This window comes from Salvelinus alpinus, chromosome 26, assembly GCF_045679555.1.
Source record: "Salvelinus alpinus chromosome 26, SLU_Salpinus.1, whole genome shotgun sequence".
Taxonomy (NCBI): Eukaryota; Metazoa; Chordata; class Actinopteri; order Salmoniformes; family Salmonidae; genus Salvelinus; species Salvelinus alpinus.
In genome coordinates this window covers 23,303,237-23,328,374 of record NC_092111.1, presented here as the reverse complement: position 1 = coordinate 23,328,374, position 25,138 = coordinate 23,303,237, and the positions used below count along the sequence as shown (strand labels likewise).

At 42.8% G+C, this 25,138-nt stretch overlaps 1 protein-coding gene across 3 annotated transcripts; it reads right to left on the bottom strand.

The window, feature by feature from the left end:
• Nucleotides 1-24,910, bottom strand: LOC139554970 (terminal nucleotidyltransferase 4A-like). Of its 3 annotated transcripts, none has more exons than XM_071368302.1 (13): nt 23,924-24,910; nt 18,677-18,800; nt 18,482-18,528; nt 18,255-18,375; nt 9,255-9,362; nt 8,125-8,253; nt 7,754-7,967; nt 7,456-7,582; nt 7,159-7,262; nt 6,711-6,874; nt 6,436-6,582; nt 5,739-5,903; nt 1-5,365 (listed from the first exon to the last, which is right to left on the bottom strand). In XM_071368302.1, exons 1-13 carry the CDS (start codon nt 24,700-24,702, stop codon nt 5,186-5,188), a joined length of 2,409 nt encoding a protein of 802 aa, XP_071224403.1. In that variant the 5' UTR covers nt 24,703-24,910; the 3' UTR covers nt 1-5,185. The 3 variants fall into 3 exon arrangements, with proteins under 3 accessions (XP_071224403.1, XP_071224404.1, XP_071224405.1); XM_071368303.1 differs by having other exon boundaries at nt 5,850-5,903; XM_071368304.1 differs by lacking the exon at nt 23,924-24,910 and adding an exon at nt 19,688-23,889.
• Between the last annotated feature and the right edge of the window lie 228 nt (nt 24,911-25,138).

Here is a 25,138-nt window from a genome sequence, read left to right as displayed (position 1 = left end):
TAACTGGCAGTTTTATGATCTTTATTAAAAAATAAAATAGAAAAAAATATACTGGTACATAAAAAAATGTTCAAAACAAAAGCCAGGCTGTCACTCTGTGACCGCCGCTAGTTTGGCGACCATTTTAGGAGTTCCTCTTCAGATGAGTTGGCCATGACAGAAGAGCCGCCACCTTTCACAAAATGGCGGCCGTTAAGTTTAAAATCCCTCATTGTGATGCAATGGAGTGCATTACATTGCATCTATGTGTACATGTGTTTCTTGTTCTCAATGGTCTAAAGAGGCTTCCTCTCCTCCACATCTCTCCGATCAGTAGGGTTTTAGATCGGTGAAAACAAAATGTCAGATCTACCAAAGGATTGGCTTTTACCTGTTCCAATTTCTTTCAGATCAGATAAAGGACATGAGGGGAGGAAGCTTGTGTAGACCATTGGGATGCACACAGAGTTGAATCCATACAGACGTCACACTGCATTTCAGTCTTAATAGAATCTGTAAAAATGGTGGACAACTGACAGGCTTGACAAATCTCCAACCAGAGATAGTGTTTGAGCTCATCTCTGACAGATGCTGGTTCTATTCTCTAAAAGCAGACACAGTTTGAGTCCCAAATGGCACCCTATGTCCTATATAGCCCAGCTACCTTCCACAAGACACTACAAAGATCTAATCAAAAGTAGTGCAATACATTCAGAACAGGATGCCATTTGGGGCCGACGACCCTGTCAAAGGCGGTATATTGGCCAGGTCGAGTTTTGATTGGTGGTTAAAAGTTGCTATAGTAACATTACAGAGAGTGACGTTGGCGCCTAACACTGTCTCAGTAAGGGTAGAGGACTCTAGTGCACTAGGAAGGGTATGAAGTCGTCCACTACAGAGTGCAAGTCGCTCCTCATGTGCACTCAAATGACACCCTAACCCCTATATAGGGCACTACTTTAAAACAGCACTAGAGTACAATAGCATGCACTATATAGAGAATAGGGTGTCATAAAAAATAAAAATAAAGTCTTGGTATTTGCTCAGACAAGCCAGACATACAGATACCTGACCACTTAAACACACATCCCCTTCCATAGACTTTCTGCCAGATAGAAATACAAAACTAGAGACTTTTAAAACATCAGGACTTGCATACAAAGACAGAGTTTTGTGGTTCACTTGTAACCGGGCTGAGGCTGGCTAACCACCATCTAGCCTAGCCCACCAATTACAGGCCTAGTCGTTCAAACTGGAGTTTACAGTAACGTCACTCCGATCCAAGAAGCAGTGGTTGTCATTGGAAACAGAAATACTGGGGCACTCAAAAATAACCCACTTGCATAGTAATAACATCATATGTTCAGTGTGTAGCTACCGCGCTGAGCCTCAGCCACACACAGTCACTCGTGTGTGTGTGTGTGTGTGTGGGGCTGTATACTTGCAGAGACGAGACACACACACACACAATTAAACACAAAGAAAAGACAAACAACTAGCGGAAGTACCTGGCAATCAAATATACACTAGATTCCAGAATGGAATCAAAATGATTCCCTTTCCTCATTTCCTCCACTGTTCCAGAAGTCTCCAGAACTTTCTCCCCCGCTAAGAAGAAAGACCCTATAGCCTTTAGAGCACCTAGTCTTTTAGGGCATGTCTAAATGGTACCGTATCCCCTACGTAGTTCACTACTTGACATAGGGGGTAAGGTGCCATTTCACACCACTCACCAATTTTCAGGTCATTTTGCTGTTCCTTAATCTAACTCCACCCCCATACCATGCACAATTTAAAAAAATGACAGACATACACCAACAGAAACACACTTGGAGCATACAATATGTACTTGGCCTTGTGCCAAACTCCTGCAATGGGAAAGAGTTTTCAGCCCTAGTCTATACTAGGACTGAGTAGCGGAAATGGCACAAACGTTAGGTGACTAAGTCCTCCTATGACTGATATGCGTGCACAAACACACTCACTCACTCACCAAATAAAGATAAGGGTTTTAAAAACAACAGCTATGGTATTGGGTGTGACTAAGAGCTCAGTCCACTGTGTCTCTGCTATAGTAAGAGCTCAGTCAGTCAGTCAGTCAGTCCACTGTGTTTCTGCTATAGTTAGAGCTCAGTCAGTCAGTCAGTCAGTTCACCGTGACTCTGCTATAGTAAGAGCTCAGTCAGTCAGTCAGTCAGTCCACTGTGACTCTGCTGTAGTAAGAGCTCAGTCAGTCAGTCCACTGTGACTCTGCTGTAGTAAGAGCTCAGTCAGTCAGTCAGTCAGTCCACTGTGACTCTGCTGTAGTAAGAGCTCAGTCAGTCAGTCAGTCCACTGTGACTCTGCTGTAGTAAGAGCTCAGTCAGTCAGTCAGTCCACTGTGTTTCTGCTATAGTTAGAGCTCAGTCAGTCAGTCAGTCAGTCAGTTCACCGTGACTCTGCTATAGTAAGAGCTCAGTCAGTCAGTCAGTCAGTCCACTGTGACTCTGCTGTAGTAAGAGCTCAGTCAGTCAGTCAGTCAGTCAGTCCACTGTGACTCTGCTATAGTAAGAGCTCAGTCAGTCAGTCAGTCAGTCCACTGTGACTCTGCTATAGTTAGAGCTCAGTCAGTCCACTGTGACCCTGCTGTAGTAAGAGCTCAGTCAGTCAGTCAGTCCACTGTGACTCTGCTATAGTAAGAGCTCAGTCAGTCAGTCAGTCAGTCAGTCCACTGTGACTCTGCTATAGTTAGAGCTCAGTCAGTCCACTGTGACTCTGCTATAGTTAGAGCTCAGTCAGTCCACTGTGACTCTGCTACAGTAAGAGCTCAGTCAGTCAGTCAGTCCACTGTGACTCTGCTATAGTTAGAGCTCAGTCAGTCAGTCAGTCAGTCAGTCAGTCAGTCAGTCAGTCAGTCCACTGTGACTCTGCTATAGTTAGAGCTCAGTCAGTCCACTGTGACTCTGCTATAGTTAGAGCTCAGTCAGTCCACTGTGACTCTGCTACAGTAAGAGCTCAGTCAGTCAGTCCACTGTGACTCTGCTATAGTTAGAGCTCAGTCAGTCAGTCAGTCAGTCCACTGTGACTCTGCTGTAGTAAGAGCTCAGTCAGTCAGTCCACTGTGACTCTGCTATAGTAAGAGCTCAGTCAGTCAGTCAGTCAGTCAGTCAGTCAGTCAGTCAGTCAGTCCACTGTGACTCTGCTATAGTAAGAGCTCAGTCAGTCAGTCCACTGTGACTCTGCTATAGTAAGAGCTCAGTCAGTCAGTCAGTCCACTGTGACTCTGCTATAGTAAGAGCTCAGTCAGTCAGTCAGTCCACTGTGACTCTGCTATAGTAAGAGCTCAGTCAGTCAGTCAGTCCACTGTGACTGCTGTAGTAAGAGCTCAGTCAGTCAGTCAGTCCACTGTGACTCTGCTGTAGTAAGAGCTCAGTCAGTCAGTCAGTCCACTGTGACTCTGCTATAGTAAGAGCTCAGTCAGTCAGTCAGTCAGTCAGTCCACTGTGACTGCTGTAGTAAGAGCTCAGTCAGTCAGTCAGTCCACTGTGACTCTGCTGTAGTAAGAGCTCAGTCAGTCAGTCAGTCAGTCAGTCAGTCAGTCAGTCCACTGTGACTCTGCTATAGTTAGAGCTCAGTCAGTCAGTCCACTGTGACTCTGCTATAGTAAGAGCTCAGTCAGTCAGTCAGTCAGTCCACTGTGACTCTGCTATAGTAAGAGCTCAGTCAGTCAGTCCACTGTGACTCTGCTGAAGTAAGAGCTCAGTCAGTCAGTCCACTGTGACTCTGCTATAGTAAGAGCTCAGTCAGTCAGTCAGTCCACTGTGACTGCTGTAGTAAGAGCTCAGTCAGTCAGTCAGTCCACTGTGACTCTGCTGAAGTAAGAGCTCAGTCAGTCAGTCAGTCCACTGTGACTCTGCTATAGTAAGAGCTCAGTCAGTCAGTCAGTCCACTGTGACTGCTGTAGTAAGAGCTCAGTCAGTCAGTCAGTCCACTGTGACTCTGCTGTAGTAAGAGCTCAGTCAGTCAGTCAGTCAGTCAGTCAGTCAGTCAGTCAGTCAGCCAGTCAGTCAGTCAGCCAGTCAGTCAGTCCACTGTGACTCTGCTATAGTTAGAGCTCAGTCAGTCAGTCAGTCAGTCAGTCAGTCAGTCAGTCAGTCAGTCCACTGTGACTCTGCTGTAGTAAGAGCTCCATCTAGTGAGACAATGTGAGATTACAGACATTTAACCTGTCAACAATAGAGGTTGCATTGCAGTAGTCTGAAGTGACTTAGCTCCTTCTGATTCTTCCTTTTCACACATTATAAAACACCCATGGGGGGGTTCAACTATACTTTGACACCAACAAGATACACACAACTCACCAATTGACACACACTCATGACACAGACACACACTCCGTCACACACTCTCCAGACCGGAGGCCATCTGGGGAAAGGTTTTGTAAACTCTTGGCAAAAAAAATACAATCTTAAAAGCATAACACCAAAATTCCTTTACATACACGAATAATAAAATTAAATAAAGATTGATAAGATTTAAAAAAAAAAATAGAACACATTATTGCACAAATTAGAAACCGTCCATTGTGTGAACACTGAATAAGATACAGCTGGGCTGCGGGGTTCAAGGACAAAGGCCTTCACAACGCAACCCAGTCAAAAAAACAAAAATAAACTCAATTTACAACACGACACTGGGCTTTCGCTACTTCCACCTGGCAAAGATGTCACTATCCTCAGTCTCCTTGAACGTATGTGAAAATGGGCAAAGCGCCATTATTTTAATATTAATGTGAACAATAAACATTAACAAAAAGAAAACAAAATGTGGATCCCAAACAGGAAGTGAAAGAGCAGACTGGAGAGCTGCGGAAAAGTTCTGGGGTCAGAATGCACGTTGGGTTGCGCTGCGTTCTGTTCGCTAGCCGCACTGCTCGTTCCCGTATCGTTGGCCGTTGGTTCATTGCGCAGTAAAAAACATGCAGAAATGGGGAGAGGATGAGCGATGGAGAAAGAGTTTTCCCAGAGCTACACTTCTTTCCCTCCTCGGGGCCAAAGTTCAGCAGCCCAAATTGTTGAATGAATCCCAATGCTGGTCTGGTGCCTCTGCCTGCCTGTCCTCCAAGTTGAACAGCAGGGAGCATTGTCTCATGAAGTTGTCTTCCCAATCAGTCAGAATGAGAGAGGGATGAAGGCAGGAGGAGAGGAAAAGGGGGATGTTTTATCCTTTATCTGCTCAGGCTTACTGGCAGGCTGTCCCTCTTCCGACGGCGCCAGGTGTTGCGGTACTGCGTGTGTGAGTGTGTGTGGGCGTGTGTGAGAGGGTGCGTGTGGGCGCGGTTGGCCAGGGCGGGACTGTGGACCACAGCTGGATTGTGGAAGCCTTTCACGTGAAACTTAGGACCATTCTGGAGAGAGAGAGAGAGAGAGAGAGAAGCGATGAAGAGTTAGAATTCAAGTCATTGAATGTTTGAAACCTGAATCAACACACACACACACACACACTAAAAGCAAAGTGCTCTACGAAAGGAATCCTATATTCAGTTAAATCTTGCAGATATTCAATACAACAATGTAATCATGAAACCAAGAGGGACAGATTGAGAGAACAGAGAGAAACAGGGGGAGGAGAAAGAGGGAGAAAAGAAAGCAAGATGCGTTGGAAAGCAAAAAAGAGAGCAGAAATAAGAAAGTGAGAGGTGAGGAGTCTTAAAGGAGAGAGAAAGACAAAGAGGTTGCCCCAGTCTAGTGTGTGTAGCCGTAATTGCGGCCGGCGCCTACCTGGTGTGTGTAGCTGGTGGGGTGGGGGCTGGACAGAGGCTGGGGGTTGGATGGGACATGAGGGTTATGGTGGGCAGGGTGGTGGGTAGGGGGGGTCATGTCTATACCCACCTGTCTGACAGGTAAGGAGTGCATCGTCAGGCCACTGGGCAAAGACATACACGCCTGGAAGGAAGGGAGACATTTTGAGCCATCACACGTCCAATCACAAACAGCTTTAGATCACCATTTCACAATCCCTGTTACTGGGATGTGAGTAAAAAAACACAAGGCATGGAGACCATTTCATAGAATTAAAAAAATATATAGATATGACAAATCTTAATGATAAGATGGAGCTGGAAATTCAGGAATGCTGTTTTTTCTTTTTTATAAACGTAAAAGGTAGACTCTGCTGTATGATGCTGGCACAAGCAGCACCGCAGACATTAAGATGCAAGACTTTGTGGATACCTGTGGATGTGCACGGATGCACTTCACCCTGCTACAACGTGGTATCTACGGGACCAACACAGCAGAGAAGTTTAGCCTCGTGCTTCAACGCTCTTAGTTGTTGCGGAAACTGGCCAGATATCGTTTATACTTAATGCGTTGCTGAGTCTACCTTTACTGTCCCACTCACAGAACATGTTGATCCATCACGCTAAACTCTCCCATCTCTAACAACACAAAGGTCAGTAGCTGCTAGGTTCTGTACCTGTGAGCCAGGGGACATGATGAGGTGCTGCTGGTTGATGCCAGGCTTGCCCAGTGCCAGGCCCAGGGGTAGAGTCATACCCAGAGACTGGAGGGTGTAGGGGGGCAGTGCCGGAGGGCGGCCAGGGCATGGCGTCGAATCAGAGTCCTGAAACACACAGCAGAGGGGAGGGCTTAAAACATGATCAGCTGTCAAATCATTAACACAATTGCATTTATATAGTTCATCATAAAGACTGCAGTGTGTGTGTTTATTGTATGTGTCTGTGCCCTTACGTTGTCTGACCCGGACAGAGAGGAGACCGAGGAGGCTGAGGAGTGTTGGTGAGGACTGGACAGGGACATGGGGGAGTCTGCACTGTGAGGGGAGACTGAGTCCCTCTGTTCCTCCACACCTAAACCCAACACACACCGTGCTGGGTCCTGCGCCAGGACAGAACCTAAAGAGAGAAACAGGTTATTATACACAGCAACACACACTTCCCAAACTGCCATACGAGACAACAAAAGGTTACCCTTGCACACACAGGTCAATATACGCACACAAGACCTGCCATAAAAGAGTCAAGACTTATTTTACGCAGAGGTTACACACACAGGTTATTTCGTACACACACACACACACACACACACACACACACACACACACACACACACACACACACACACACACACACACACACACACACACACACACACACACACACACACACACATCTCTTACCCCGGCTCTCCATGCGGGCGAGGTGCCTTCCTCCCCACTTCGTCATGATCCACTCCCTGTAGTCAATCACTTCCTGGGTCACCTTGATTATCCTCCCCAAAGTGCTGCAGGGATAGTGAGAAACAGGAAAGGGCAGGATTTAAAATGTTGCACAGCAGTGGATTAGTTACACTTTCCAACACAACCACCATATTTATTTGACAATCTTTACTTTGATAACTTCTGTACTTATTCATGTACAAACATTTCTAGGCCCGGTTGGACACAGAAGACGTTCTGAAAGAGGGGGGAACGAACCTGTCGATGTCCTTATTGGGGTAGGAGCGTGCTAGCGGTGACACGGCGTGACCAAGGACGATGTAAGCGTAGTCAAACACCTGCTTGACTTGCATGGCTCCGTACGAACTCCTGCCAACGTCGTTACCTGGAACACACACACACGGTTAAAACACCTAAATCGGCCCATACAAACTATGGCCAACACCATTACCAATGGAAAACACACACATTCGCTCAAACACTGTCCAGCACACCGTCAGATGCACGCACATACACTCAGTCCTGCACACCATTAGATGCGCACACACACACACACCTGGCATCAGTGGGTCCTCTATACAGAGCATGGAGGGTCTGTAGCCGTTGGTCATAACCTTCGTCATGTCCTCCTTGGCCATGTAGGCCCCTCCGTTCTTGACGCGGATGCCCGTCTTCAGGTAGTTAAAATGGCGGCCGTACAGCTCAAAGAACTCAATCAGCAGGATGCCAAGGTTGATGTTGGGGCTACTGGCGTCAATTCTTGGGTGGAGCTGGATGGATGGATGGATGGATAGATAGAGAGATAGAGTGAGAGAATAGGCAGACATGTTATGACAACATTACAAGTGCCATAACTGTACACTGTCATACTAGATTACACAAAGTGTGTGTGTGTGTGTGTGTGCGTACGCTCGTTTGTGTGTGTACCTGGAGGAAGCTAATGACCATCAGGATGAGGCAGTAGGAGCTGATTCCTCCAGTGAACACCTCGCTGAGATCTCTCTGGAGCAGAAACTGCTTCAGCACAAAGATCAGGTAAGGCAGCACGGGATACCTCTGTAGGGGCCCGAGAGAGAAAGGGGGGAAGGAGGGCGAGAGAGATTAAAAACAGTAAGGAGAGAATCGAATCCCTGCTCAATTTACACAATCATTGAGGAGCAGAGCACCTATTAAAAGTGGGAATTATTTCAAATTAGACGATGAAAAAGTCTTTATTTAATGAAAATATGTAACTTAGTATGAGGATCACTACTTGAAATACAATTCGCCTCCTTTTTACAGGTTCTCATTTTTAAATCATATGCTGATTTTGGGGCTGCGGTTGTCAATGGGACAAAGACTCATACGTTATGGTTCTGGTGACGTTGGATTATGTCATTGAATAAAGGACAGGCCAGAGAAATTCCTTTACTGACAGCATATTGTAGGCCTATCACCAAATCTCCACCTGACCCCTAGGGCATAGGCACTACTGCAGAACTAATGAGATTGGCTAGAGAAGTAAAAGCACGGTTCATTTGAGCGGGGAAACCCTACATTACAGCAGACGACACCACTCTGAACCAATGTGCAGGTGTACATTCTCTGTTCTCGCCCAATATGGAACATTCCATCTCAAATCCAAAATGCTGGAGTATAGAGTCAAATTTAAAATGCATACAGTGCCTTCAGAAAGTATTCACACCCCTTGACTTTTTCCAGATGTTGTTGTTTTACTGCCTGAATTTGAAATTGATTACATTTAGATTTTGTGTCACTGGCCTACACATGCACATACAACATCCCATAATGTCAAAGTGGGATTATGTTTTTTTTTTTTTTACTAATTAACTCAAAATGAAAAGCTGAAATGTGTTAAGTCAATAAGTATTAAACTCCTTTGTTATGGCAAGCCTAATAATAAGTTCAGGAGTAAAAATGTGCTTAAGTTAAAATAAGTTGCATGAACTCACTCTGAGTGCAATAATAGTGTTTCATATGATTATTGAATGACTACCTCATCTCTGTCTTGGGAAAATGAAGCTAAAATAAAAAACTACGAATGCTACTGTTCTCACCTTTGTGTAGTCCTTGATGAAGAGAGCAGCTTTGACTCCCGTCTCCACATTGAAACTGATGTCCACTTTGACGTCTGTCTCCTGGTCAGTCAGCTTGATGATTGGCACCTGGGAAAAAGAAGAGAAACATTGACTTTTCATAAAAATAAACAAAGTTTATTTCACATCCATTTCACTTTCATTCCGGCTCAATTCTCAGATCCAATCCTTAGTGCACACTTGTTGTACATTCAACTAAGTCTCATCTACTTGTTTATCCTGTTCAATTCTGACGCTCTCTGGTGTCATTTTCTAAGCGACACAAATTGTAACCTACCCTAATTAGATATAATTTTGAAATCGAAATGTAAGTCCTACAAACACATGCTTAGCACTGTTAGAAGGGTAAGTGCCGTGGGATTCTGATATATCTGTACAGCAACGTCATGACTATTAAAGAGGCGGAGCCGGCTCCACAAGGGGGCAAAAACGGCTTAGCCCCCTCAGTTTAAACTTGTGCCTCCTCAGCTTAAGTTCTATGTCCCTATATAAAAATAGCAAAAATGTTTAGATGATGATGATTGAGTGACAGGTTGGCGCAAAATCTGTATTTCTGCTGCACTGCGTCAGTACAATGGACAGAGTGCACCGCAGTGTGTGAAGGGGGATATGGAAAGCCACTGGGGTGGTTAGGTAAGACTCCTTTGGGTGGTTGGCTAAATGGATAACGCGATACTCCTCCGCCTGTAATATTTCATTTATAAGGGTGGGGTCATGTTTACCGTTGAAGCTGCTTCAAGCAACTCCGCTTCACGCCCTACCACTACAGTTTAGTTAGCTTCTTAGCTAGCTGTAAAAAGTGCTAGTGTTATTAGCAGTACAGTAGTCCAGCAGGACAGAGGAGAAGAGACTGAGTGTAAAATACTTCTTGGATGCCGTCATTGGTGAAATGTCAGAACGATTCAGCGAACACAACAGCCAAATGGTGGAGGCCCTGTGTGCCTTTGACGTGGAGCCATGACTTTCTAGATGTGAAAAAGGTGAAACCACTGCTAGAGCTAAGCAAAACCAATTTGGTGGGAGCAGAGTTTAGTGTTGCTCGCCAGTTGGGCTGAAAAAGAATCACCCGCTCCAGCTCCAATGAGGACCCCACTATACACTGCAATGATTCTCCGGTTCTCTCTCCGCTATGCTGACCGTGCTTACTGCACTGACACATGGATCTCATTTTCCACTGACAAACGTGTTCAGACAGCACAGAAGAAGCACACTACATCTGAGGAAAGCTCAACTAATCCAACTGTCATTTGAAGGGGATCTTACAATAATATTTCAGGGATAATGGAATGATCAATTACTCAGGAAGTTCCACAGAGCTTCAAGGAGGCTGCAACTCTTCTGAAAAGAAACATTCTTGCTGGTTGGTTTTTATCAAAATCTTGGTGGTAGAGAACGTGGCGTCATTTCAGCAAAAACCTAGGATATGGAATGGCAAAATGACTACCTTAGCCAACAGCCTAGGTTTTCAACAGCCTCGTTTAGTGTGTAGAGGGTGCAGCGGACAATTCACACCAACTGGTCACTTCTTGGTCAAAAGCACTCAAATGGTCTCGGCAATTGAACGTGTGTTTATTGTGGTACAGCATGATATAAGCGGAAATCTGTATAATTCCAATGCAGGAAATCCAAATTATGCCCCAGGGTATAGCTACAGTACATACAGTTGAAGTCGAAAGTTCACATACACCATAGCCAAATACATTTAAACTCCGTTTTTCACAATTCCTGACATTTAATCCAAGTAAAAATTTCCTGTCTTAGGTCAGTTAGGATCACCACTTCATTTTAAGAATGTGAAATGTCAGAATAAAAGTAGAGTGAATCATTTATTTCAGCTTTAAATTCTTTCATCACATTCCCAGTGGGTCAGAAGTTTACATACACTCAATTGGTATTTGGGTGCATTGACTTTAAATTGTTTAACTTGGGTCAAACGTTTCGGGTAGCCTTCCACAAGCTTCCCACAATAAGTTGGGTGAATTTTGGCCCATTCCTCCTGACAGAGCTGGTGTAACTGAGTCAGGTTGTTAGGCCTCCTTGCTCGCACACGCTTTTTCAGTTCTGCCCACAAATTTTCTACAGGTTTATGGTTAGGGCTTTGTGATGGCCACTCCAATACCTTGACTTTGTTGTCCTTAAGCCATTTTGCCACACCTTTGGAAGTATGCTTGGGGTAATTGTCCATTTGGAAGACCCATTTGCGACCAAGCTTTAACTTCCTGACTGATGTCTTGAGATGTTGCTTCAATATATCCACCTAATTTTCCTCCCTCATGATGCCATCTATTTTGTTTAGTGCACCAGACCCTCCTGCAGCAAAGCACCCCACGACATGATGCTGCCACCCCCGTGCTTCACGGTTGGGATGGTGTTCTTCGGCTTGCAAGCATTCCCCTTTTCCTCCAAACGTAACAATGGTCATTATAGCCAAACAGTTCTATTTTTGTTTCATCAGACCAGAGGACATTTCTCCAAAAAGTACGATCTTTGTCCCCTATGTGCAGTTGCAAACCGTAGTCTGGCTTTTTTATGGCGGTTTTGGAGCAGTGGCTTCTTCCTTGCTGAGCGGCCTTTCAGGTTATGTCGATATAGGACTTGTTTTACTGTGGGTATAGATACTTTTGTACCTATTTCCTCCAGCATCTTCACAAGGTCCTTTGCTGTTGTTCTGGGATTGATTTGTACTTTTCGTACCAAAGTACGTTCACCTCTAGGAGACAGAATGCTGTTTAAAGGCACATAGTGTATGCACTTAGTGTATGTAAACTTCTGACCCACTGGAATTGTGATACAGTGAATTATAAGTGAAATAATCTGTCTGTAAACAATTGTTGGAAAAATTACTTGTGTGATGCAAAGTAGATGTCCTAACCGACTTGCCAAAACTATAGTTTGTTAACAAGAAATTTGTGGAGTGGTTGAAAAAAGAGTTTTAATGACTCCAACCTAAGTGTATGTAAACTTCTGACTTCAACAGTATCTGTATGTTTCCGTATGGGAATAGATAAATTCTATTATGGTTTCAATGGTAGCTTAGTGGTTTTTGTGATTGTAAATGGAAATGTACGTATTAGAAACATGGTTATGGTAGGCTGGCATTGCTTAATTGATTGTGTGGGTCAAATTTGATCCACAAAAGTGGAATGTGTCATATGAAAGCGTGCTGCTGAACTCATGAGCGCCATGATTTTCCATGTTTGAAGCAGGCCTATAGGCCTATTTATTTAGCAAGACAGCTGTGCGTGGCTGCATCTCACTGTAGCAGGATGTTTTGGTTATTTGGATCTCCAATCGCCTTTTATTTACTGCTTTGTTTACTGTTAATGTAACTAGCCTGAATGTAGATTGTGTTATGCCTTTATTGATCTGATATTTTGTTTACTCGGCCTACTTGGTACCAGTGTTTCTTTCGTATTAATTTGTTCGCATTCACAGTTGCCAAACTGATATTCACCCCAAAAAATGTGCATGCATGAATTAATAACTAGGCTACTAATTTAGCATTTAATTTCGTTTGCATTATTTTGGGAAGACAGCGGTGTGTATAGGCTGCATTCACATAGGCTGTTTAATATGTTAATTACCCCCATCTACAATGCCTTCAGAAAGGATTCACATCTCTTTACTTTTTTTTCACATTTTTAGTGTTACAAAGTGGGATTAAAATGGACTTAAATGGTCATATTTTATCGAAAAAACACACAGCCATCATATTTAACGATCTACACAAACTACTCTAACATCACAGTGGAAGAAAAATTCGAACATTTGTAAAAAATTAAATTAAATTAAAAAATAAATACAGCATCAGTCAAAAGTTTGGACACCTACTCATTCAAGGGTTTTTCTTTATTTTTTAAAACTATTTTCTACATTGTAGAATAATAGTGCAGACATCAAAACTATAAAATAACACATAAGGAATCATGTAATAACCAAAAAAGTTTTTAACAAATGAAAATATATTTTATATTCTTCAAAGTAGCCACCCTTTGCCTTGATTACAGCTTTGCACACTCTTGGCATTCTCTCAACCAGCTTCACCTGAAATGTTTCTCCAACAGTCTTGAAGGAGTTCCCACACATCCTGAGAACTTGTTGGCTGCTTTTCCTTCACTCTGCGGTCCAACTCATCCCAAACCATCTCAATTGGAGGCCAGGTCATCTGATGCTGCACTCCCATCACTCTACTTCTTGGTCAAGTAGCCCTTACACAGCCTGAAGGTGTGTTGGGTCATTGTCCTGTTGAAAAACAAATGATAGTCCCACTAAGCGCAAACCAGATGGGATGGCCTATCACTGCAGAATGCTGTGGTAGCCATGCTGGTAAAGTGTGCCTTGAATTCTAAATAAATCACCAACAGCGTCACCAGCAAGCACCCCCACACCTCCTCCTCCATGCTTCACGGTGGGAACCACACATGCGGAGATCATCCGTTCACCTACTCTGCGTCACATGGCGGTTGGACTCATCAGACCAAACACATCAAATTTGGAGGACAGATTTCCACCGATCTAATGTCCATTGGGCGTGTTTCTTGGCCCAAGCAAGTGTCTCCTTCTTATTTGGTCCTTTAGTAGTGGTTTCTTTGCAGCAATTCGACCATGAAGGCCTGATTCACACAGTCTCCTCTGAACAGTTAATGTTGAGATGTGTCTGTTACTTGAACTCTGTGAAGCATTTATTTGGGCTGCAATTTCTGAGGCCAGTCACTCTAATGAACTTGTCCTCTGCAGCAGAGGTAACTCTGGGTCTTCTTTCCCTGTGGTGGTCCTCATGAGAGCCAGTTTCATCATAGAGCTTGATGGTTTTTGCGACTGCACTTGAAGAAACTTTCAAAGTTCTTGAAATGTTCCGCATTGACTGACCTTCATGTCTTAATGTAATGATGGACTGTCGTTTCTCTTTGCTTACTTGAGCGGTTCTTGCCGTAATATGGACCTGGTCTTTTACCAAATAGGGCTATCTTCTGTATTCCATCCCTAGACAACCATTTTTCAGGCATTAAGAAGGAAATTAATTCCACAAATTAACTTTTAACCTATCTAGCCCAGGGGTTCCGCTAGAGGAACACCCACAACATTCCGCTGAAAAGGCAAAAAAATTATATTGGAAAATATTTTTTTGAAATATGTAACTTTCACACATTAACAAGTCCAATACAGCAAATGAAAGATAACCATCTTGTTAATCTACCCATCGTGTCTGATTTTTAAAATGTTTTACAGTGAAAACACAACATATATTTATGTCAAAAATATTTTTTTGAAATATGTAACTTTCACACATTAACAAGTCCAATACAGCAAATGAAAGATAAACATCTTGTTAATCTACCCATCGTGTCTGATTTTTTAAAATGTTTTACAGTGAAAACACAACATATATTTATGTTAGATCACCACCAAATCCAAAAAACACACAGCCATTTTTCCCAGCCAAAGATAGAGTCACAAAAGCAGAAATAGAGATAAAATTAAATCACTAACCTTTGATAATCTTCATCAGATGACACTCATAGGACATCATGGTACACAATACATTTATGTTTTGTTCGATAATGTGCATATTTATATCCACAAATCTCGGTTTACATTGGCACCATGTTCAGAAATGCCTCCAAAATATCCGGAGTAATTACAGAGAGCCACGTCAAATAACAGAAATACTCATCATAAACTTTGATGAAAGATACATGTTTTACATATAATTAAAGATACACTGGTTCTTAATGCAACCGGTGTGTCAGATTTTTTTTTTTACTTTAGGAAAAAGCATACCATGCAATAATCTGAGACGGCGCTCAGAAATACACAACATTTCTCCGCCATGTTGGAGTCAACAGAAATACGAAATTACATCATAAATATTCCCTTACCTTTGATGATCTTTCATCAGAATGCAGTGCCAGGAATCCTAGTTCCACAATAAATCGTTGTTTTGTTCGATAATGTCCATTACTAGTGTCCAATTAGCTACTTCTGCTAAAACTTTTAGTTCACATGTCCAAACGCTGGCGCCGGTCCAGGCGAACTCGGACGAAAAACTTCAAAAAGTTATATTCCAGGTCGAATAAACTGGTCAAATTAAGTAGAGAATCAATCTTCAGGATGTTGTTATCATATATATCCAATAACGTTCCAACATGGCCATATCATGACTAGCGCGCGTGACCAGGAACTAGCATTCTGCCAGACCACTGACTCAAATAGCTGCCATCCGGCCCCACATCACACTAGAGGCTTCATTCCACGTTCTACTGACTGTTGACATCTAGTGGAAGGCGTAGGAAGTGCGAACAGATCCATATCTTACTGGGATGTGAATACACGATGATTTTAACATCAACCAGCCCCAGAATTTCCACTTCCTGTTTGGAAGTTTGCCTGCCATATGAGTTCTGTTATACTCACAGACATAATTCAAACAGTTTTAGAAACATCAGAGTGTTTTCTATCCAATAGTAATAATAATATGCATATATTAGCATCTGGGACAGAGTAAAAAGTTAAGGCACAACTGTTAATTGAAAAGCATTCCAGGTGACTGATGCATAAAGCTGGTTGAGAGAATGCCAAGAGTGTGCAAAGCTTTCATCAAGGCAAAGGGTTGCTACTTTGAAGAATCTCAAATATAAAAAATATTGGTTACTACATGATTCCATACGTGTTATTTCATAGTTTTGATATCTTCACTTTTATTTTTCAATGTAGAAAATAGTAAAAATAAAGAAAAACCCTGGAATGAGTAGGTGTGTCCAAACGTTTGACTGGTACTGTATATAAATAAACAGTAACACATCTTTATTTTATAAGTATTTAACTCAGAGTCAATACATGTTAGAATCATCTTTGGCAGCAATTACAGCTGTGAATCTTTCTGGGTAAGTCTTCAAGAGCTTTCCACATCTGGATTGTGCAACATTTGCACATTATTCTTTAAAAAAATTATTCAAGCTCTGTCAAATTGGTTGTTGATCATTGCTAGACAACCATTTTTCAGGTTTTGCCATAGATTTTCAAGCAGATTTAAGTCAAACCTAACTCTGTCATGGTCTTCTTGGTAAGTAACTGCAGTATATGTTTGGCCTTGTGTTTTAGGTTATTGTCCTGCTCAAATATGAATTCATCTCCCAGTGTCTGGTGGAAAGCAGACTGAACCAGGTTTTCCTCTAGGATTTGCATTACATTACGTTTCTTCTTTAACCTGAAAAACTCTGTCCTTAACGATTACAAGCATACCCATAACATGATGCAGCCACCACTATGCTTGAAAATAGAGGGTGGTACTCAGTAATGTGTTGCATTGTGTTCAGGACAAAAAGGGAATTGCTTTGCCACATTTTCTGCAGTATTATTTTAGTGCCTTGTTGCAAACAAGACGTGTGTTTTGGAATATTTTTTATTCTGTAGAGGCTTCCTTAATTTCACTCTGTCATTTAGGTTAGTATTGTGAAGTAACTACAATGTTGATCCATCCTCAGTTTTCTCCTATCACAGCCATTAAACTCTGTAACTGTTTTAAAGTCACCATTGGCCTCATGGTGAAATCCCTGAGCGGTTTCCTTCCTATCTGGCAACTGCGTTAGGAAGGATGCCTGTTTCTTTGTAGTGACTGGGTGTATTGATACACCATCCAAAGTGTGATAACTTCACCATGCTCAAAGGGATATTCAATGTCTGCATTTTTTTTACCCACCATTGTTTGTGAGACATTGGAAAACCTCCCTGGTCTTTGTGTCTGAACCTGGGTTTGAAATTCACTGCTTGTCTGAGGGACCTTAAAGATAATTGTATGTGTGGGGTACAGAGATGCGGTAGTCATTAAAAAAATAATGTTAAACATTATTATTATACACAGAGTCAATGCAACTTATTATGCGACTTGTTAAGCACATTTTTACTCCTAAAACGTATTTAGGCTTGCTATAACAAAGGGGTTGAATACTTATTGACTGAAGACATTTCAGCTTTTCATTTAATTAATTTGAAAAAATAAATATAAAAAAATAAATACTAAAACATAATTACACTTTGACATGAGAGTTATTGTGTGTAGGCCAGTGACAAAAATGTATACAAAATTGTCCCTTAGTTGGGGAATAAGAGATTTGAACGTCTAGGTTTGAAATAAAATAATCAATTACCATTCCAAAAGGACACAGCCATTTTAAAAGCGCAGGGCTTGTGGAAGGTGCTATGCTTTAATTTTTAATCTTACAGGAATGATATACATAAAGCTGAAGTTGTAATCTTTTTACTGGTATAATCAGATCTCATGTTTGATTTCCAGTTCGTCCACTGGAAGATCACATGTGTCTTTGGAACACGGAAAATAGATGCGTCTGGTTTGATCTGGTTTGGGTAGTACCTCACTGTGCAAAAATGGCAGAATGGATTTTGAAGCCTGACATCTTAAAATGACCCTACTGGTCGGGACTTTCTAGTTATCAAGTATTTTTTTTATAAATAATACAGACAGCCAAGCAAACGTCAAACTACTTTCCCCATTGGAAACCTGTGAGATTGATCAATGGCGAATATGGAGGATGCATTCAAGGTAATGTTATATTATATGTGGATGGTAAAGAAATGCATTGCATTATGAGGACCACCAGGGTGTACCCTTTCCATGCATACAATTTTTATTCACTTTTTGTCACTTGACCCAAATTATACACACTATGAATATGACCGTTGCGCATGATTTCTGGCCTGTAGGGTGGACGGTAGTGGGGGCATTCTTATGACATCACCAGCAGTGAGATTTGAGATCGATTTCCAAAAAGACAAGTGCTGTAGTTTTCGAATGATAGGTCACTTTCTATTTTCTGAATGAAATTGACTGAATGGGTACAGAGCCTAAAACACTCAGAGTTTAACAGGTTATCAGTTTGAACAGCATTGAAGCTATCCCAACAGATTGGGTATGCATTCTTTTAAAACACAGCACCAACTCACCGTAGCTTTGTCCAGCACTTTGATGGAGATAGGTTCCGCCACGTTGTGTTTCCGGAGGGCCTGTTCCAATTGCTGCAACGGAGGGCGTTCCCACTTCCCAAACACCACCAGGTCTATGTCACTATGGCAACAGAAAAAGATGGTGGTAGGTCAACTGGTGGCCAAGCACCTGGAGCAAATTCTGAGAACAAGATTCAACACATTACACAACAAGACTGCTCTCTTACCTTGTGGGTAGGTAGAGTCCAGTGCTGAAGCTGCCAAATATCTGCACCTGGAGAGAGAGTTAGAAAAAAGAAAACTATATTGTACCAATATTTGTAGACAAATGGCTAAAATGTCTGATGTGCTGGTTCAACGCCCAGCTCTGATGTGTGTGTGTGTGTGTGTGTGTGTGTGTGTGAGTGTGTGTGTGTCCTCACGTCGGCAGTAGGCCACAGCTCCTTGATGACCGTCTCGATTCTGTTGACCACCTCCTTCCTCATAGAAGCCTCCTCGGGTTGGGGAGACATGAAGTTGTAGAAGTCCACCACCTCCTCATGGAGACTGGGGAGGGACAGGGGAACAGGGAGAGGAGAGGGTTAACAACATGCACACAGTTGCTCACCCGATAATAAACCAGTCAAATAATAGGTTGATTTACATGTTCTGTTTCATGAATTTAAAGGTCATCAGGTCGGGCCTACTGCCGGCATCTTCTCGAAAAAAGTAAGACCATCATGGAAGCAGAGATTTTTTTAATCCAAGGCCTATGTTGATAATAATTTTAATAATGGGACATCTATAGCACTTTTCCAGGACCCAAAGTTGCTTGATTTGTATTTTTATTCAACCTTTATTTAACTAGGCAAGTCAGAACAATAAGAACAAATTCTTATTTACATTGACGGTTCTGCCCATGAACAACTGCCTTGTTCAGGGGCAGAATTACAGATTTTTACCTTGTCAGCTCGGGGATTTGATCTAGCAACCTTTCGGTTACTGGCCCAACGCTCTAACCACTAGGCTACCTGCCGCCCAGGCTATCAAATAAGTTCAACATCCCAGATATCCCTTAGAACTGTGTGGCGGTAGTGGAGAAGCCATCTAGGATTTTTTTTATACGTATCACCATAAGTCATCCACATCCCCTGGGAAGGAACAGTAGTAGTACTGGTCAGCAAAACCCTATAGCAATTTATTCACTAGGAATAGGCCTAAACGCTATGCTATGATTTTAGAATGAAACACTGAGCAGAGAGACTGTCATTATCACTTACTAGGACCCTGGTGGCGCCGTCAGAGATGGCAGCTTCGCTTATAAACCTTAGGAAACTGTGCAGTATTTTTATTTTTTTAATGTATTATTTATTACATGGTTTGCTCAGAAAACCTTAAGTGTTATTACATACAACCGGGAAGAACTATTGGATATCAGAGAGACGTCAACTTACCAGCACTACGACCAGAAATACGACTTTCCCAAAGCGGATCCTTTGTCTGAACCTCCCAGGGCATTTGAACTGATTCCAGAAGCCGACCCAAAACAACGCCGCCGGAGGAGAGGGTGCCGGAGCGGTCTTCTAGTGATGCTTCGGATGCGCGCACACCACCCACCGCTCCCGAGTATATTACTTGCTAATGTCCAGGCCCTAGTTAATAAAGTCGTAAAAATCTGGGCAAGAGTTGCTTTCCAAAGAGATATCCGGGACTGTAACATACTCTATTTCATGGAAACATGGTTAACTGGGGACATGCTGTCGGAGTCCATACAGCCAACGGGATCTTTAGTACATCGCACCAACAGGAATAAACATCTCTCTGGTAAGAAGAAGGGCGGGGGTTTATGTTTCATGATTCACGGGTCATGGTATAATTGTAACAACATACAGGAACTCAAGTCCTTTTGTTCACCTGACCTAGAATTCCTCACAGTCAAATGCTGACCGTATTATCTCCCAAGAGAACTCTCCTCGGTTATCATCACAGCCGTGTATATCCCCCCGCAAGCGGATACCAAGATGACCATCAAGGAACTTCACTGGACTCCATGCAAACTGGAAACCATATATCCTGAGGCTGCATTTATTGTAGCTAGGTATTTTAACAAAGCTAATTTGAGAACAAGGCTACCTAAATTCTATCACAATATCGATTGCTGTACACGAGCGAGGAACACGCTCGACCATTGCTACTCTAACTTCCTCGATGCATACAAGGCCCTCCTTTTGGCAAATATGACCATGACTCCATCTTGTTGCTCCCCTCCTACAGGCAGAAGCTAAAAAAGGATGCGCCTGTGCTTAGGTCTATCCAACGCTGGTCTGACCAATCGGATTCCAAGCTCCAAGATTGCTTCGATCACGTGGACTGGGATATGTTCCGAGTAGGCTCAGATAATAACATTGACATATACGCTGACTTGGTGAGCAAGTTTATAAGGAGGTGTATAGGAGATGTTGTACCCACTGTGACTATTAAAACCTTCCCTAACCAGAAACCGTGGATTGATGGCAGCATTCGCGCAAAGCACATACCACCACATTTAATCATGGCAAGGCGACTGGAATTATGATAGAATACAAACAGTGTAGTTATTCCCTCCGTAAGGCAATCAAACAAGCGAAATGTCGGTATAGGGACAAAGTGGACCCTCGCAAGCCGCGTCCTCAGAGAATGCGCAAACCAGCTGGCTGGTGTGTTCACAGACAAATTCAATCACTCCCTATCCCAGTCCGCTGTCCCTGCATGCTTCAAGATGGCCACCATTGTTCCTGTTCCCAAGAAAGCAAAGGTAACTGAACTAAATGACTATTGCCCCGTAGCAGTCATCACACATCATGAAGTGCTTTGAGGGACTAGTCAAGGATCAAATCACCTCCACCCTACCCATCACCCTAGATCCGCTTCAATTTGCTTACCGCCCCAATAGGCCCACAGATGATGCAATCGCCATCACATTGCCCTATCCCACCTGGACAAGAGGAATACCTATGCAAAAATGCTGTTCGTTGACTACAGGTCAGCATTTCTTCATTTTATTTCACCAGGTAGGCCAGTTGAGAACAAGTTCTCATTTACAACTGCGACCTAGCCAAGATAAAGCAAGCAGTGCGACAACAACACAGAGTTACACATGGGATAAACAAACGTACAGTCAATAATACAATAGACAAATTTGTATACAGTGTGTGCAAATGAAGTAAGGAGGTAAAGCAATAAATAGGCCATAGGGGCAAAGTAGTTACAATTTAGCAATTAACACTGGAGTGATAGATGTACAGATGAGGATGTGCAAGTAGAAATACTGGTGAGCAAAAGAGCAGAAAAACAAAAACAAATATGGGATGAGGTAGGTAGTTGGTTGGATTGATGGGCTATTTACAGATGGGCTGTGTACAGCTGCAGCGATTGGTAAACTGCTCTGACAGCTGGTGCTTAAAGTTAGTGAGGGAGATATGAGTCTCCAGCTTCAGTGATTTTTGCAATTCGTTCCAGTCATTGGTAGCAGAGAACTGGAAGGAAAGGCGGCCAAAGTGGGTGTTGGCTTTGGGGATGACCAGTGAAATATACCTGCTGGAGCGCGTCCTACGGGTAGGTGCTGCTATGGTGACCAGTGAGCTGAGATAAGAAGGAGCTTTACCTAGCAAAGACTTATAGATGACCTGGAGCCAGTGGGGTTGGCAACGAATATGTAGCGAGGACCAGCCAACGAGAGCATACAGGTCGCAGTGGTGGGTAGTATATGGGGCTCTGGTGACAAAACGGATGGCACTGTGATAGACTGAATCCAATTTGCTGAGTACAGTGTTGGAGGCTATTTTGTAAATGACATCGCTCGTGAAGGAGGCTTTGTTGCGAAATAGGAAGCCAATTCTAGATTTCATTTTGGATTGGAGATGCTTAATGTGAGTCTGGAAGGAGAGTTTACAGTTTACATATTCTAAGTCAGAACCGTCCAGAGTAGTGACGCTAGTCGGGCGGGCAGCGATCGGTTGAAGAGCATGCATTTAGTTTTACTAGCATTTAAGAGCAGTTGGAGGCCACGGAAGGAGTGTTGTACGGCATTGAGCGCTTTTGGAGGTTTGTTAACAGTGTCCAAAGAAGGGCCAGATGTATACAAAATGGTGTCGTCTTCGTAGAGGTGGATCAAAGAATCACCCGCAGCAAGAGCGACATCTTTGACATATAGAGAAAAGAGTTGGCCCTAGAATTGAACCCTGTGGCACCCCCATAGAGACCTCCAGAGGTCTGGACAACAGGCCCTCCGATTTGACACACTGAACTCTGTGAAGTAGTTAGTGAACCAGGCAAGGCAGTCATTAGAGAAACCAAGGCTGTGGAGTCTGCCGATAAGAATACGGTGATTGACAGAGTCGAAAGCCTTGGCCAGGTCAGATGAAGACGGCTGCACACAGTGGGCCACAGATAAAATTACGTCAAATCACGTTACATGTACAGTAGCTTTGATTGGACTGATCATGTCAATGTCATACTTTCAAAAACTTAGCTAGCAGTCATCATCATGAATCAGGTCGACAATCTACTGGCATCATAATCATCATAACTCATGATATAGTAGTCATCTAGGTATCTTAGTCACCTGGAAGTTCTTGTTGCAGCCTCTGATTTTATAGCGGTGGTCACCAACTTGTAAATATATAGCTGGCTAATCTAATCAACAATAATATATGGAATGTAGTTAGCAAGCCAACTAGCTAGCTATAGTTGAATAACTATAGATTGAGTCAGAGGTTCATCCTCCAAGTGGCTAACTATGACCCCCTTTTTAAGTTTGTGTGACTTAAACGTATATTCTAGAAGTTACCCAACCATTCATATGTTAAATAACCAATAAATTAGCAAACTAACCCTACCAAAGCGTTAGCTAGCCGCTACCTGCTTAGCAAGCTAGCTAATGCACTGCTAATAAGTAAAAACTGGTTAGCCACTGCAGTCCAATCTAGCAAAAGTTAACATTCAGTTAGCATTACTATCACCCGTGCAGCAAATCAAACAAACATCAAAATTACACGTTAACTGGTTGACTTTATGCATGACAAGATTACATCTTTTTACAATCAAAAATAAAAGTAGCTAACGTTAACTAATAGGAAACCATGATAGCTAGTTATCGCGGTTAACATTAGCAAATTAGCCAAAGAGTATAACTAACTCAAGATAAACTAGAGCCTGTTGTTTCCAATGGGCGCAGATTAATCAGTGGACAGAACAAGCAAGGTGGGCAGAGCCAAGCACGAGCTAGTGAGATTATATTGGCGCGTTCCAGTATTTAATTGCATATTTCCGTTAAGGAACGCTTACTCTGTGAAACGCGTGTGTGCAATAACTCAATTCGCCCTTGCACTTCTAAACAACGCATTTTTGCCCTCACTTTGGCAAAGGGTAAAGTCTACAAAACTCAATCCACTCTGTTAGCTACATATTATAGTTAAGGATACAGAAAACTGTATGGAGATTAAATATTTAATCGGCCAAAATTCATATTGCCCAATCTTCTCCCACAGCCGGCCAATGGGCTTCCTCTCATCACCATATTTGGTAGTGAGTGAAAGGCCAACCGGATGTTACACATTTATACATCCGGTGAGATATCTGTCTCATTGTTCTATCTGTGCGTTGGCGTCAAACAATCCCAGTGGGGCAATGACCCTATCAAAAATACTCACCCATCAACACCGGGGCTGTATTTCCTCGTCTTCCAAGGAGTTCCAGTCCCCGAGCTAACATGGTTGTCATTAGTCCAGTTAGAAAGCAAGTAATTAATCCCATAGGTGCTCGCCTTGTTGTCACTTTTCCTTCGGCCTGGATGGTGAGTGTGGTTATTTAAGGGTGATGGCGGGTGACGCTTCACACAATTATGTTGGAAATTGTACTGAGGGTGATCCTGATGATGTCTTTGGTGGTGGTATTGGTTGACATTATTATGCATGCTTTCACTGAAGCTAAAAAACAGATTGGCACCTCCAGGATTTTTATTACTATTTCCCGTTACATTGCCACCGCAAGTCCTTCCCAACGAGCAGTTCGAAGATGGACTGTCCGTTCCAGATTCCGTCTTTTGGGGCATTCCACTGTCTCCCAACAAATCTGTCGTTACACTGTTACCGTTCGCGTTGGACGGAGTCAATATGTTCTGTACGTTGCCTTTGGGTAACGTTGACCCGTAGGAGGAAAATGCAGTGCCGTGATTAGAAGTAGTGCGGTTTGAAATACAGTGATGGCTGCTGCTCATACTAGCAGTGGTGTTGCTGCAAATGCTATTGCTCAATGCCGCAACATTTTTATAAACGTCCAACGCTGGATAATTCCCATACAGGTTGTGGTTCTGATTATTATGATGCTGACCGGAACTCGCTCGTACCTGAGAAATCTCCCAGATTCGCATCCATAATGCGTTCGCAGGTCCTTTCTGCTCGGGCTGATTCCAAGCCAGCCTCGGATCCATTCAACTTTTTTTCTGAACCCCCTTCAAGCAAATCAATGTGCCCGTTAAAAATACACTACTGCCCTGACTAAAGAAATGTGATAATAACCCGTGTTACAAAGACAGAGAGAAATGGTAACGCCAAATGAAGACCATTAGAAGACTGGTCCTTTTCAAACAGCTAGCTAAAAATCGCTAGCAGAAGTCTACGGTGATTCAATATGGCGTATTCGCTTCAAACCGAAGCGCCGTGCGCATGTCTGTAGGATTTTAAACGATCGGCTTGAACACACCCCGGTCGTCCCTAGTTACCACAGCCACAAAGTCATAAACCCTCGCCTATTTCTACAATTTCTCTTCTTAAAATCTGATTTTAAACCTAACCTTAACCACACTGCTAACATTATGCCTAACCCAAAGTTAAGACCAAAAAACTTATTTTATTTTTTAGATATAG

Bases quoted from the DNA above. Each gene is read 5' to 3' on its own strand.
- LOC139554970 (XM_071368302.1), bottom strand. From the start codon at position 24,702: ATGGATCCGAGGCTGGCTTGGAATCAGCCCGAGCAGAAAGGACCTGCG. The intron at 7,968-8,124 runs GTACACACACAA...CCATCCATCCAG, and splicing joins TGGTCATTAGCTTCCTCCAG to CTCCACCCAAGAATTGACGC. The intron at 5,366-5,738 runs GTAGGCGCCGGC...CTCTCTCTCCAG, and splicing joins CCACCAGCTACACACACCAG to AATGGTCCTAAGTTTCACGT.